This window comes from Rhinolophus sinicus, linkage group LG07 (assembly GCF_036562045.2).
Source record: "Rhinolophus sinicus isolate RSC01 linkage group LG07, ASM3656204v1, whole genome shotgun sequence".
Lineage (NCBI taxonomy): Eukaryota > Metazoa > Chordata > Mammalia > Chiroptera > Rhinolophidae > Rhinolophus > Rhinolophus sinicus.
In genome coordinates, this window is record NC_133757.1 from 59,343,776 (window position 1) to 59,359,562 (window position 15,787).

Sequence of the window (15,787 nt, forward strand, 5' to 3'; positions counted from 1 at the left end):
ATCTGAGAATTCTCAGAATAGTGTGCTGAAGTATATATATCTAACTAAAGTTAAGACTTGAAGTTACTGAGTCCAGTTAGAAGCACTTGGCTTTTTAAATCTAGGGATGGGTCCACATTTTAAAGCCTCAGTAACCAACCCTTCGACAAGTTGCAAGGATGGACTACTCAAGTTCCACTTATTTGTGACTTTGGGAGTTTCCTGAAGTCCCCCCAGTAGTAGGGGGAATTCCTTTTGCCCTGAGTCTATGGGTTGCTGAGGCTATAGAGTGAATGGGCAACTTCCCCAGAGAACTTTTTTTAATATAAGGCAATACCTCATCTTGCATCTCCAAACAGAAACCTGGAACTCATCTTAAAATCCTCCCAAACAACCACTTACCTCTCCCATCTTCAAAATCTCTTTTAGTCCTTTCCAGTTTCTCTTTCAGTATCCCAATTTTAGACTCTTATCATTTATCACCTGGGCTATTAGCAGTAGCATACTACCTAGCTGTTCTGCTTGCAGTCTCATTCCCTCCGCTTACATTCCTCACAGATTCCACTAGTGACATTCTGAAATATGCATTGGATCATTATGATTCTGCTGCTTAAAATTCATCAGCGCCTCCCATTGTCTGCTGCGCAAGTCAGACCTACTTAGCCTGACATGAGCTTCTTTATGAGCTGGACCTTGCCTATACTTTTCACCAGTATTATGCTCCAAATTCAGTCTAACAATTTGAAGTTACTAGAACATACCATGTTCTTATTTTGCCTCTGTGCTCTGTATGGTCCTCTGCACTCAGTGTTCTTCCTGTTTGTCTACTTGGAAAACTCCTACTCATCTTCAGATGTTTGTGATTCCTGATGCCCTCTGCGACCTCTAATCAAGCACATGTTTTCTTTTTCCCATGTTGTTACACTTGTGACATGGTCTCATCATTTGTTGACCTATCTCCCTCACTGGGCCTCTCAGCCACAGGAATAGCATTGTGTTCAGTTCCATATTTTCCTACGCCTAAGTACAGTGCATGGTAAATCATAGACGTTTTTTAAATGAATGCATGTTCTTTGATATCCCTTCCTATTGGTCTTATTATCCATGAGAACATGGGATCTTTCTTTTTATACCTAGGATGCATTCTAAAGATGTCTGAGGGCTTAGAAATAGTCGTGAATGTGGGCAAGATGAGTTGTTAACATTTTGCATTTATATTAATACAAGTTGAGTGTTTAGAATTTGGGAAAACTATACTGCAAGCAACAAGCTATCAGAAAACATCTCTCCTTTGCTTGCTGGATGTTAGGAGGCAACTTGTTCAACTTGCCAGCAGCTAAGTAATGACGATCCAGTCCTCAGTGAGTAACCAGCTCTACGCCATCTTCCACAAATCAGGAGCAAGTTGTGTCCGTGGCCTTGCTATGTCATTTCCTGATCTTCTTCAAGAGACTTTTTTATTTGCAGTAGAATTGATTTCCAAACTAGTTTTCAAAGAAACAATAAAATAATTCATTTCTTTTAGGATAGGCAAATTATATCACTCCACTAAAATAAACCTTTAGTAAAAATATAAAATAGACATTGTTTATTCATCATTTAGCAACTAATAATATATTTAATGTAATTAAGTGATAGTTTAGACTTTTTAATATAATTGTTCAATCTAACCAGTTAAAAGACTCAAAATTGTGTTATTTTTAAAAACCTGATTATTTTCTAATTCTTTTGTATTTGATGTGGAGACTCATTGCATTTAATGCAAGCAGCACATCTTTCTATCTGCTGTATTTCTGTTTAGTTCTCTGATAGCGTTGGGTAATATGAATAATCACAACGGTCCAAATGGATGATTTATCTACAATTCACAGTGCCCCTTTTCTGCAGGTTTGGTTATCTTAATCAGTTTATTACTTTGTCTTAATTAGAAAATCATAACTTCTTATTCTTTGATAGCACATGTTTATACCTTTTCTTCTTACTGGCAATAAACATATTACAATAAAGTAGTTTTTTGTGATTGTCACTGATACTTTCAAAGGTCTTAAGTTACTTTAAGATTTTTAACTCAAGACTAGAATATCTTATTAATAGTTTTTGAAAGTAAAAAGGGAAAACAAATCCCCATTCAATCAACCATTTGATGCTGCACCTTTCTCCTCCTTAGTTGCTGTTTTTTTTTTTTTCTTTTCCTTTGGTAGATTTTGGTTGCTTAATAGGCTCCTGCTATCTATATTTTTTAAATTTTTCATAAATGTATGAGCACTTTAGCTAGGTCATTTTTTTTTTCTAGGAAACCCCCAGGAGAGTCTTTTGAATTAATTACATAGTGATTTTAGTACCTTCAGTCTGAAGGACAGTTTATTCATTTACATGATAATTTATTGTGAAAATGCCCACCAACTTTAAAGTCTACGACATGTAGCTTGAAGTAAAGACTGAGATGGCTTATTTGTTTTAAACATTCTAAAATAGGAGTTTAACGTAACGTATTCTGTATGGGTTAATTTTGAGTAGTCATTGTCTTGATTTTATTATTTAAATAACAAGTCAGCCCTGCACCATCATGGCCAAGCCTCTGGACCCCCGTGAGTCAGGGAACTTTGTCCTCAGTCCCTGGTAATCCTGCCATAATCTAATCCCTGATTGCTGACCTAGGCTGGTCAAGGAGGTGAAAAAAGTGGCAAAATAAATGATGCAGTATAAATAGATTCACCATTTCTGTTGAAGAATTTAGATACTATGTAGATTTGTTTATGGATCAGCATAGTTACAAAAAAAAAATTATTAGTAAAAAATTGTCCTTTAAAGTTCACGTTTCAAAGCCCTTTGCCAAACTTTGATATTTCAGCAAACATTATTTAATGAAAAGTGTGTGTGTGTGTGTGTGTGTGTGTATGTGTGTGTGTGCATGTGCGTGTCTGTTTATACATTTATAGCAACCACTTCTGTATCAGGACATGACCAGTAGGCTCTGCCCCATGTCACCTGTTTGGGCCATTGAAAGATAACTTCCATTGCACAAAAGTAATGGAAGTTGTAGGTTTCCTCTGATTTGTGTAGAATATAACCACACAGTGAACTCCAGAAAAGTGTGAGAACTTGGCTAGTGTAGACTTCTGAGCTTTGGTTCAAGTTACAGGTAATTTCAAATATTTTACTCCCAGCCATCATTCAAAAGGCTCATCATTTCTAATTTTATTAAGTGGATGTTCACTCTTGGGCAAGGTAAATCTGTTTTCTACCTATGAGCTCTACCAGAACCTTAGTTGATCCCTCATATGGCTTTGAGACAACAAATAAGGTATGAAGACATTTTATTCTGAAGCTTTTCAACAAGAGTATTAAAGGTAGGTTAGCATTAGCTAAGTGTATTGACCTATTTTTGTTTAATTTTATTTCAATCAACTGAGAATATAATCTTCATTCTAAACGTTATTTATCTGTTGGTAATTTTAATGCTCAGTAGAGGTACAGCACCTTGACATTTAAATTAATACTTCCTCTTGTTAAGTGTGATAAAGTGGTATACAGCTTTCCTTTAAAAAAAAAACTTAAAAATTGATAATATTCTGAAGGTCACAGTTACTATCTGAATGCTTTATGGAGATTAAACCAAAGTACTATAGGAATCATTCTGTCAAGCTCTCATATACAGTATAAAGTTTTAAATACATTAATGAATCAATTAGGACAGGAATCTTTTTTTTTTTTTTTTTTAACAATAAATCAGTACTTTAAGATTTTTCTTTTCTCCTGTTTGATTTTGGATCTTGTTTAGTGTTTACTGCCTGTATCATTTCTGTTTGCATTATCACTCTTGTATTTGTCTCATGAATTCATTTGATATTGTAATTTATTCTTTAATTTAAAAGAACCCCACATCTCATATTAAAACATAATAATCACCAACAGAGACTAATTGGAACTTACATTAATTCTGGATGGCGTTTTAAAATGAATTGTTGCTTATGTTGTTTTTAATTTTAAAATAGCCTCAAGTACTACAGCCTTCCAGCAGCCTTCCCAGACCCACAGACCACGCCCAGGGAAAACTAATAAAACCACAACATATCGAGGCCCACAGTGAATACACAGCCCAGAGCATACGTCAGGGTGCTGCACATCTGGATGAAAGCTTTACACATGGCTTGCAACAAGACAGCAACTGTGGTCTGGAAGACCGGCCTCGTTCGTCAAGCCCGCAGTTCACTAAGGATGTGGCTAAGAGTACACCTTTGGAAGCAGATTTGAACGTGACCATGGATGCTCAAGAGCCTTATCATTTGGCAAATAATCAAATTAGTGACATGCAGTTTGTACCCACTTCTATTCACACACTTACCCAGGCAGATACAGTAGACCAGGCCAAGAGAGTTGGAAGAAATCAATCTTCACCGGAAGACTACATGTCTCAGCCCAAGTCCTTGCAGCCTTTTAAACCATCCACCTTGAATTCTTTGGTACCTCCTTCAGCTTCTGAATCATCTCTAAGTAGGACTCCCACTTGTAAGAACTCACCAATAATCACACCATGTAATTCAGCAAAACTTGAGCTAACACCTAATCAAACAAATCTTGCAAATAATCTGAATCCAAAAGCATCTAAGCTCCGCCCCCCTTCTGGCTCTTCTAAACAAAAACAAATAAGCAGCCCCCGACTAGAGCCTCAAAACTTCCAGACCAAGACAAGCATCCCAAGGCCACTAATAAAAAGAAAAGAAATCATGCAGAATCCAAATGGCAATTTGAATTCTGGGGATTGTTTGGCCTCTAATCGATATTCTCGTCTTCCTAAACCAAAGATACATTAAGTACATAGCCTTCACCTGCCAATTTGCTTTTTTAAAAAACCATCTATTCTGTAATAGCTTTACATGCAGTTTGCTGCCGTGATGGAGGTTCCATTGAAAGCTTGCAAATCTTAAAAATAAAAATGTGGAAGCTTCTACTAGTTTGGGCTCTTCCATTTTATATCCTGGTTGAAGTACATAGCATTTGACTATATTTGTCTCAGGTAAACCCAAAAGTTTGCTTATCCATTTCAGAGGCCTAATCATGTTATCTATCCTCCTGTACATCAGAAAATACGTATTATTACACTTAGCAGGCAAGAAATGTGCTTTGCTGATTGAGTCCTTTGAAGGTCTGTATTAATTGTGGTTCTCAGAGCCTCACCCTTTTTCACTTGTCCCTCCTGTAAATACGGTTGTTATTTTAACTAAAGATTTGGTGATAATGGAAGATGATAGTCTATAAGCAGAGATCTGGCCAGTGACTTGTATATTTAAAAGGTCTATGCAAAGCTCTGTGATGAATAAAGGAAATCAGGCTTTTAATGGGAAGTCTATGTAAGTTTATTTTTCCTTGCTAGAATCAGCACGCTACTCTCAATTTTTATTTAGCAGACAATTGCCCCACTCAAAACTGTTTTATATTCTGTATAAACCAATCACATGTTGCTTTAGCATCTTGTTTCTCTCTCTCTCTCTCTCACACACACACACACACACACACACATACACACACACACACACACACACACACCATTGTGTTTTTGCTACTGGATAAATTTTGGAAAGCTTGAGATGCATCTTGAAACCTGTACTTAAAGATGTATTCATTTAGAACATAGGTTGGTGCTAGAGTTTTGCTGGTAATTCTGTTTTGAACCCTATAGGCTTATGGATCCATGATAGCTGTTTTAAAGTTCCACCGCATATATTTTAAATTAAGTCTTTATTGTAAGGTGTATATTTATTGACTTTGTGCTAATATCTGAAGACTGGAATAATGGACTTGAAATGTTTGCACAAAACTTTGATGGGACATAAAGATCCTATACATGGGGATTTAAAACTATTTTCTGTAGTAAAACAAGTAAAGATATTTTGAGAATAATTATAAATTTAAGACTATCTTGCGAAAGCTAGAACTCATAAGTTTTGCTGAGTTTTCCAGATTTCCCTTTTAGGTTGGTATATGTTTGAATGACAATTTCTTGAAAAGTAGATTTGGGAAGAAAAACAGAATTAGAGAGGGGAAATTGTGTTTTATTAAAAGGTATTAAAAGATATTTCAATGGCAATATGCTTATTTATTTTAATGTGCTAGGAAGGTAGCTGTGGAACCTCCAGGGGACCAGATGTGCTGACCTAATCATGCTGCAGGCTGCTCGTCAGGTGGTTCTGTAAAGGTGCCGCCCCTTGTTCTCCCAAATCATGTCATCTTTAGGTTGTGCCCATGTTGCTTCTTTAATTAGAATCAATGTCTTTCAGACAGATAGCGTTTTACAATGTACATTTTTCGTGTGTGTGATCCGCTGACCAAAAATGTATCACGAGGGATTATGGCCAAAAAGTCACTCAAATTTCTAGGGATTCCTTTTAAAACTGTACATTGAAAATTGTCTGCCCCTTTTAAGAGAAACAACAGCAAGTTCTTTAGTGGAAATTCCAAAAGAAACATTTACTACCATTTTGATGCCGTTTTCCTTACCAGTTCAAGTGAATTTGCCATTCATTGGTTACAGTTCTTGGATTTGGTCGCAGGTGAGCATCACAAATCTAGGCTAGTATCATACTCTCAACACTTCTGCAGGAGAAGCACCAAAATTCAAAAAGTTTTTCACATAGTCCAGCTATTGTTAGTATTAAGTGATCAGGCATATGTATCAGCAGAGCTCCTGTTTGTTCAGGACTTGAGCAGTCATGGCTGCAGCTAGCTACAAGTGGGTACATGTGGTCTTTCATTATGAAGGAGAAAGAAAACTGATCTTATAATTGCATATGCGATGTTATCTCACATATTTGTATTTCCCCAAAGTAAAACGTACTGATGAATTAGTAGGTTTTTAGTTGATTTACAAGTTGATATAGACTCTTCAGGCACATCATGAGAAGACAGGGTTCTTTGGGAAAGACAGTAATGCTGGGGAAAATAGAAGGCAGCAGGAAAAAAGGAAGAAAATAGGAGATGGATTGACTGTAAAAGAAGCCATAAGCGTGAGTCGACAGCAGCTGAGCAGGGCTGTGAGGACAGGACATGGTAGATGTCACTCATTCAGAGAGCCACCAGGAGTTGGAGCCAACTCAACAGCACGTAACACACACATAGACTTATGAAACATTATTTACAAGTAGGCCTTTAAGGGAAAAGTTAATTTTTTTACTTTATTTTTAATCTCCTAGTCTGAGGGAAATGTTTTTGTTTATTATATAAAAATGTTCACTTCTGCAATTTGTTTTTTCTAATCTTTTTCTGCTCTGTTTTTTCTCCTTGAAATATGAACCCATCAGTTCAACCTGTCTATACCTTTGTTGAGCTTTAATCTTGCAGAGGCTCATCAATATAATTATGAAGCATAATATATTTAAGAGGAAAAAAATCTGGGATGCTTGCACAAAACAGCCAAGTATTTGCCTGCAGTTTTCTTTTAAAACTGCAGGAATATCATGCTAAGCTGCTCCATAGTAAATGTTAAGTTAGAAATGAGGGGAGGATGTAGCTCGCCTGAGTAATCAGATCTGTCCTCAGATTTGGCTTAATTTCTGGTCAGTGGTTCTGTAAATCAACTCTGTGCCAAACTCCCCCTCCACAGGAACTCAGATCACTTTTTTCTTAGTTCTTGTGATTTTAGTGAAGATGGTTGCGGTGTATGAATTCCACGTCCTGAGGAAGACGTTTTCTGGGGGTTGGTTAAGTTTCTCATTTGTGAAAAATAAAATTACTACGTAGAGTACGTAGAATTATACATTTGGCTGTTAATGGGATGCATATCAAGTTCTTTAAAGAAAGCTTGGCCTAAGGGGTTTCTCAGTACAGGTGCAGATGATCTAAAAGCATTAAAGGGTTACATAGCTGTATCATTTAGAATGTTTCTAAAGACTGAGACCCTCTAGCATTTTTGTTTTGGAGTCTGATTTTAATTTGTGCAATATTTTCAGGCATATAGACTACTGTTCATTGTATTTATATAGGTATTAGGGTACTTACTAAGTATTTTAACAAAAATCTGAATATGAACGAAAATAATCAGATTTGCACTTTAAATGAGCTTAATTGCTTGTAGTTGTGCCTGAAATATCAAAATGCCTCCTGTTGGGTGTGGCTTTCTTTGTTGAAATAAGTTTATAATTGTTGCTGTTTGAAGTACAGCCTTTCACAGATTGATATCCTTGGCAGGTCACTTTTCCCATTAAAGCACTAAGTTTTTTTAATGTTTCCTTGTCCCGTTAAGTATTTTAATCAATGCATCAAAGAGAACAACAGATCCTCCTATAGCTGTCACTTCTAAGTCTTCCTGTAGCATACATAGTTTCACAGACACGGAGGTACACTTAATTTCTGGGCAGCGTTGTCTCGATGGGTTCTGGGTCTCCAGGACACTGAGGATGCCATTTGGAATCACCAAATAGGCTTGCAATGAGGATGAGTGATACTGCAGCACAGTTTCAGTTTACCGTCAATCCTACACAGTAGTCTCCGTGTTTATAAATTAGTTGGGGTGGTTATGTTTGCATGCTTACTCACACATTTGAAAATTAATTATAGCTATAATGCACATACCTGATGTTTTTCCTTGGGGAGGATGACCTTACTGTTTTTCTTAATTCTCATGCTTGAGTTATGTTTTCTAATTTTCTTTCCACACCTTCCTTCAATTTTTCTGCTGCAGTAATTTGAAAAGAATACATTTGGATAAATGATTATGATGGTGGGTGCCAGTCTACAACTGTACTGTTAATTAAAGATGCAACATATATTTTAACCTTGTTGGGGGAAAGCTATCCACTTTGTCATTGGTAAATGATTGCTGTAACAAAATAATACCCTAAAAATTTAAAATCTCTTAAGTCATTACTAGCTAAAAGCAAAAACACCACAATCTTTAATGTCTGCAGTATTGCTTTTCCCATTGATATAAAAAAAAGTTCAGAGTAAATACTGTATATTAGAATTTGCTTGTAAAATGAGTTATAAAAACTGGATGTAAAATCTCTTTCCTGATAATGTTGGCATAATAAATAAAAATAAAGTTCATAATTATAAATATTTTTTCTTGTCCTTCTCAACATTGACTTCCATTGCGTACTTTTTCTTGGATATCTTTTCTTTTTTCCACAAAGATCTAAAATACTGTTCATTTGGTGGGTTTTTGTTTTGTTTTGCACAGACTGTCATTTCACATACTCTTCTACACCCAGGTCATACTCCAAGCCTTGATTGAGTAGGAGTTGAACAATAGTTTGTTGTTGTGAATGGAAAAGGGGCCACATGTTAAACCTGACAAGCTCAAGAGACCGAAAATAATCACATAGGATGGCGTGAACATAAAAATTCCTAACGAAGTGGGCCGTGGCCTGTAGCTTCCTTGACAAAGGTCAGTCTTCACCTTAATTGAGCCTGTCTGTTGTCTTTTTGCATCTAACATACCCTTGGAATGTAAGAATAATCTCTTTTTCCGGACCTCCCAGAGGGCACAGCCAACCACACCAGGGCAGGAAACTACAAAATCCCTCATTGTTACCTTGTTCCCCAAATACCATCTCTGTGTGCTGTAAAATGCTGTTAACTATCCTGTACCCACCAATGTAAAACAATTATGTGTCTCCTTTTTACTTTTTACCCAATCCCAGAGATTTCCCTGCTTTGCTTTCTCCCACCCCCTTATTCTACAACCAATGGATTTCATGTAACCCTCCTCCTTTGATTCTAATGTATAAAATAGCAAAACTGCCATTTTCTGGAGCATTTTCTCAATCCGTTGAGATTTTGCTTCCTGGCAGTTGTCTTCAGTTTGACTCAAACTATTATAAGCTTTCCCTTAGGCCGGTTTTTTTTTCATTGACACTGTTTTCACAGATTCTTTAAGTTACCTAATACTTCAGTTTCCATGTCAATCAAATGTGTGCTTTATGTTAGAAAAATGTTGGGATAATGGACATTTTTTACTTAAAAAATATTAGCACCTTGAATTGGAATGCTGCATAAAAGGGGGAAACGTAATTTTAATTGTTTTGTTTCATTGTTTTTAAACAGTACATGTACAGAATAACTTGAAGCAAGACGTGTGTTTAATGAAATTTTACGTAATGTGCAGGAACAAAAGAAATAGGGAATTTATAATTTGTATGTGATAATCATACAATGGGATACAAAAAGTTGATACACTGGTATGTTATTCATCCAAAATGGTTTCATAAATGCTGGGAAAAGTGAAGGAAATTTCATTAATAATAAATTTGATAATGGCATTTACCACTTATTAAGATACCTGTATTAGTTTTAAGGCTTTCTGAGTTATTAGCAAGTATTTTCTTAGACTAACTCAAAGTTTTTCCCTTTTGGTCTGTCATCAAGTGTAGTCATGTCAGTTGTTTCCCATTATGTTGTTTTACACTCTGAAGAAAACAAAAAAATTCCCCACAGAAAAGACAAGTATGAGTTAATTCTGACTTCTTCTATTAGTTAGGTTTAAGTAATTTTGATGGAATGTCTTACTTACGTCAGTCACTGAGATGAAGACCACATGGCCCCTGCCTCTTTTAGCTAAAGGACCCACAAGACACTTTTAACTTCCTGTCATCCAGTTCAGGAATGCTCTTCCATTCCCTGTTCATCATCTTGTTTTGAATATAGCAGTAAAGTTCCTTTCCCCCTCATTTCATTCTGAGCTTTAATTCCCTTGCATTGTTCTCATCTTTGCTTCTGTATTATATTAATTCTTGGATACATGCCTTCATTTTCCTTTGAAAACCTGGCCTTTTATAATCTGATTTTATTCAAGAACTTTAGCCATATTAGGTGTTCTTACTCTGCCTTTTCTTCCTTAGATGATTAGTCAAGATTTAATTTTGAGGTTTCTCAACTATGTTAAGCCACCTTCCCATTTAGACCTCAGCCCATAAGACCTCACTTTCCAAAGTCTACCTTTAGCATTCAATTTATGTCATCTTCATTTTCGTTCATCCCATTCTCTTGTATATACATAAAATATATTTCAACGTAAGAAACGTCCACACCTGTAGAGAACTTGAATGAGTTTATTTGAGCCAAACTGACGACAATTGCCAGGAAGCAGTATCTCCACAGATGAAGAAAATGCTCTGGAGAATGGCAGTTTTGCAGCTTGTTTTACACATTAGAATCAAAGGAGGAGACATAAGGAGGGTTACTGGGTTATGTGAAATCCATTGGGGGTAGATTAAAGGGGTGGGAGAAAGCAAAGCGGGGAAATCTGGGATTGGACAAAAAGTAAAATGGAGAGACATACTTCTTTTACATTACATTACATTACATGATAGTTAATAATTAACATTTACAGCACAGAGAAATGGTATGTGGGAACAAGATAACAGGTTCTGTTGTCTCCCGTTCTGGTGTGGTGGGCTGTGCCCTGAGGGGTTCAAAAAAGGGATTACTCTGACATTCCAAGAGCGTGTTATTTTAGATGCAAAGAGACAATAGACGATACTCACTTCAGGTAAAGACTGACCATTGTCAAGGAAGCTACAGGCCAAGGATGTGACTTCCCGCCATGGCCCACCTTAGTTAGGGATTTTTATGTTCAGACTATCCTACGTGACTAATTTTAGTCTCTTTGAGTTTATAGGGCCTGCCATGCTCGCCTCCTCCCCTGAGTTTGTCAGATTTAGTATGTGACCCCTTTTTCGTCCATACATAATGTGGTCTAGTTCATATTTTTGGTTACCTGGCATTTTTTGCCCTGTAGTCTCTGAGGAGAAATGTAGGTCATCTAGAAGAACCTTTTCTTCATTCATGAATTTCCCCCAAAGAGCCCTCAAATTACCATCTATCCCATAAAACGAGAGATAGAAAGAAACAGTTCCTCACAGGCATTTCTCTGATTTTGCACCTACAGAAATGGTATTGCTATTTTCAAGATTCAGAAACATGACCTATTATTTAATCCACACATAAATTCATTCATCCATCCATTTTGAGTATGGATAATGCACTCCGTGGTAATATTTTAGGTGATTACAGTTTTCTTTGAAAGTACATCTCAGATGTTAGTCTGCTGAAGTAAAAGGTAACTTCTTTCCTTCTTCACAGTAGAAATGGGAAGAACGCTGTGTGCCTAGGCCTACGTTTAAATCTTGTGGTGGGGGGTGAATGAGACAGTCCCCTCCATGGAAGCCATCAAGATATCCCCAGCAGGCCAGACAGACTCACAAACAAAGAACTGTAAGAGGGCAAACAGTAAAGAGGTGTTTGCAATCACATGTGAATTTATCTTCAAAACCAAAATGTGCATTTGTGTTAGAATAAAAATAAAAAAAAAATACAGCCAGACAAAATTAGATCTTTATCATGTAGTCTGTAGTAGGTAATAATACATTCAACCAACCTGAGGTATTTTCAAGCACGTGATCGGTTCAAAATACTTAGGGGTTACAGGAAATTTTCACGACAAGTTTTAGATGAGGCTTTACACTTAGTAAATTAAGGGTAGTTCAAGTGCAAACATGAATAGCAATGAAAAACAAGAATGGGACCTGTTACGAGTTATTAATGCATGTTGTTTCCTAAATTGTGTTCCAGGCTAATGCTAAGATGCAAACACTCCAAAGTCCTTGCTACTTCAGTCAGGTTCAAAGATCCGGGTCTAGACAGCTTAGAGGAGGTGTTCAGGAAAGGGTTTGGGCCTGACGGGACAGCTCATCTCAGCTCACTCCCACACCCCTGTGAGTGGAGCAGTGATCTGCCTTTCAGAGCTCCCCAAGAATTTAAGGGAGAAGCAGAGGAGACCATGAACTTATGGTTGTGAATATTGCAAAAAGCATTACTTAAGTTTCAGAGGGGACCAACCACAGACCCCAAAAGAGGACAATAAAACATGAAAAATTGACCTTACAAGTAGAGAGATGCAAAAATCTAACGACGGGTCAGTTATATACCTTTATGTGAAAAGCTGTTTGAAAGAATGGAAAATTAGAAATAAACGTCTGACAGTAGGGAAATGATTAAATTATTTCATCCATACAGCAATAATTCTATAGTCAGTGCTCTTGAAGAATATTTATTCAGAATATTCACATTATAACAACACTTACTCAAAATATTCTCATAACTTGGGACAAAAGCAAAACAATGTAGTGCAATCCTAACATGTATAAATTCCTATATAAAAACAATATGGTAAGAATGGTGGTAGAATTATGGGTGGTTTTATTTTTACCTTATACATTTTCTATTTTGTTTAATTATGAGACTGTGCACTTACCAAAGAAATATTGTTTTTGTTTTAAATAACCGGGTCATTTCGATTGCCTAGGCAACATTTATAAAGCACCTGGCACATAGGCATTCAATAATTGGTCCCCCCACTCAACCCCACCCCCAACACACACTATTTTGAACTTAGAGAAGAAATCCTATGGGAAAGGAGAGTTAAGTCACCTTGTCTTTAGGGATTTCTAACTTTAGTCATGTCTGTCACCACAATCCTGTGGTCCTCATTTAAGGTTTTACCCCAGAACCTTCCCTGAGCCCAGCCAACTTGGGTTTGACATAGTAAAGCAAAGGGGGATAAAATAGGAAAGCCACAATTAACTTCAGTGCAGCCAGGCTTCCTCTAGGTCCCTGGTCCTGCCTGGTCTGCCTTTAAACTCTTAACTCAGTTTGCAAGATTCCATCTTCTGTCCAGCCTTCCCTTACCCCCTGGGTTTGCCCAGCACCTGGAAGTAGCCCTCTTGGTGGGAGCCCCCTCCACCCTGGGCCTCCAGGCCTGATACGCACACCTCTCTGTCTGGTCACAGGCACATCTGTTACATGAATGGACAAATGTAAGGTCAGGTTAGGATCTGCACAAAGTGTGACCCTGAATTTGACCCAGCCAGTTGAGCTGAAGGTAGGAAAGGTGAGGGATGGAGGAGGCATTCGATTCTGTAAAATTTCTCTTAGTAATCCACAACAGCAAGTTAAAACGTTTGACGTGGGTGGTATTTAGAACATGCTATCCCAGTACGTAATGCATCAGGATGTGATATGTCACTAGCATGTAACAACATAGTCAAATTGGCCTCAGCAAAATGTTACTCTGTGCCCTGTGCCCTGTGCCCTCATCAGACTTGTCTGCAGTAAGGGTGTGTGTGGCTAGGGGCTACTTGACACAAACTGGAAATGTTACCAAATCCAGGGCATCTAAAGTGTTGCATTTTCTTTCATTGTTAGCTTTATTTACCATGTGAAGCCTCAACAAAATGAGTGAAAAACCCTAGAGAGGGAGGCACTCAAAAGAAATGAGACAGGTAGTGATGATCCTTGTATCGAAAGAGAGGCAGAGCCAAAAGAAAACAGCAAGAGCTTGGGAGGTCTTGTTCCCCAGCCTCTGTGTGCCCTTCATCCTGGTGGCCCTCGGTATCTGTCAGTATCTCTCAGTACCCATCACACCCAATCCCTCTCACCCCCTACCCACTGTGAAATCTGCCTGTGCCCTCTCCCTCCCTTGGTTGCCAGTGTCCTGTCTCCTGTGCTTCCCCCATTTCCTTGGAGCAGGAGTATATGAATCCTAGGCCTCCTCCATCTCCCTGTGGGATCCCCAGGCCAAGCAGTCTGTGCTAATAAGGGCAGCCAATGAGTGAACGGTCTTTGTTCACTATGGCCCATTACGGGATGGTGTGTCGGCACATTTTAAGTCACTTATGCAAAGACACAACTAATGGCAGATCTACCTGACACCGAAATTGTTTTACTCCTTTTTGTATTCAGGTATTTGGGGCTGGGAACACATTACTCTATGCTAAGAGGAAGGTCCACAGAAAGTGACACAATGTATTTCTCACAAACTTGAATAGTTTATACCCTTAGCATGTACTAGCTAGGCCTGGAGATATTCATAGGAGATTAATTTACCCCAACCCATCTCCATGTAGTGTTTTCTAATTAGACATCAGGTCCATTTACTCCCTCCCAAATGGAACTGCAGGAGTGAAAATCTGTACAGATTGATCAATCCTCACCTGGGTTCTGCTGCATTATGAGGCTGTGGAATGCCTGGCATAAAGGAATATATCATTCAGTTGGATACATTTTGAAAGTATAGTCAAATGATGCTAGAAACCAGAATTGGCAGATCTCAGGGCCCTGTTTGCCTGGCCACGCTGAGGTTGCAGACGTGAGGACAATGCCGTTTGTTCAGCTACAGCCCCGCTGGCCTCCTGCCTCCAATTTCTGGACAAGCTGAAAACAGTCCACCCAATTCTGCTTGTTTTGAGCCAAGAAGGAGACCCCAGCCTCTAATTGTACCATTGACTGTTTTCTTCACGCTGAGCTTTCCCATGGGAAACTGCCTCAGTCCAGTTGCCCAAGGTTAAGCAGCACAGGGCTGGTGGCAGCTCCCGCCCCTGAGGGACCCCACACAGTTGCACACTGTCCACACATAGCAGAGGACAGGCAAGCAACCTGGGGAAAACCCAGACGTGCATTCACTCATTTTGTACAGGGAGGAAATTCTTCCCCTGCCAACCATTCATCTCCTCTTACCAATATTCACTTTTCTGTAGCTGGTGGCCAAACCTCACAGTCGTTTTTCTAATAGCTTCTAACTGCAAATGAAGTTATTCGACCAATGATTATTTTTCGCCACCTAAGAAAATGATAAATGTTTCTTTTTTTTCTGAATAAGCCCCCCATGCATAATGATAAAAGTGAACTGTCATCTTAAGATGCTTAACCATGGAGCTGGGAGGACTATGGGGTGGAACTGGGCCCCTTGTTAACTCTAGTCTTGACTTCCTGTTGAACTTTGTGGTAACTTTCCGGGGAAGGGATGCGATTAAAG

At 38.1% G+C, this 15,787-nt stretch overlaps 1 protein-coding gene across 10 annotated transcripts in view; it reads left to right on the top strand.

The window, feature by feature from the left end:
- The window catches only part of CCSER2 (coiled-coil serine rich protein 2), a 170,284-nt gene extending 161,251 nt beyond the window's left edge, over window positions 1–9,033 (top strand). For 5 of the 10 annotated variants that reach the window (XM_019755554.2, XM_019755555.2, XM_074339718.1 and 2 more), the window contains one exon: window positions 3,975–4,930. In XM_019755554.2, the coding sequence (XP_019611113.2) occupies window positions 3,975–4,793 (819 nt within the window). In that variant the 3' untranslated portion in view covers window positions 4,794–4,930. Of the gene's footprint in view, window positions 1–3,974 lie in introns of all 10 variants that reach the window. The other 5 variants (XM_019755556.2, XM_074339721.1, XM_074339719.1 and 2 more) reach the window with 4 other exon arrangements.
- Window positions 9,034–15,787: the final 6,754 nt, after the last annotated feature.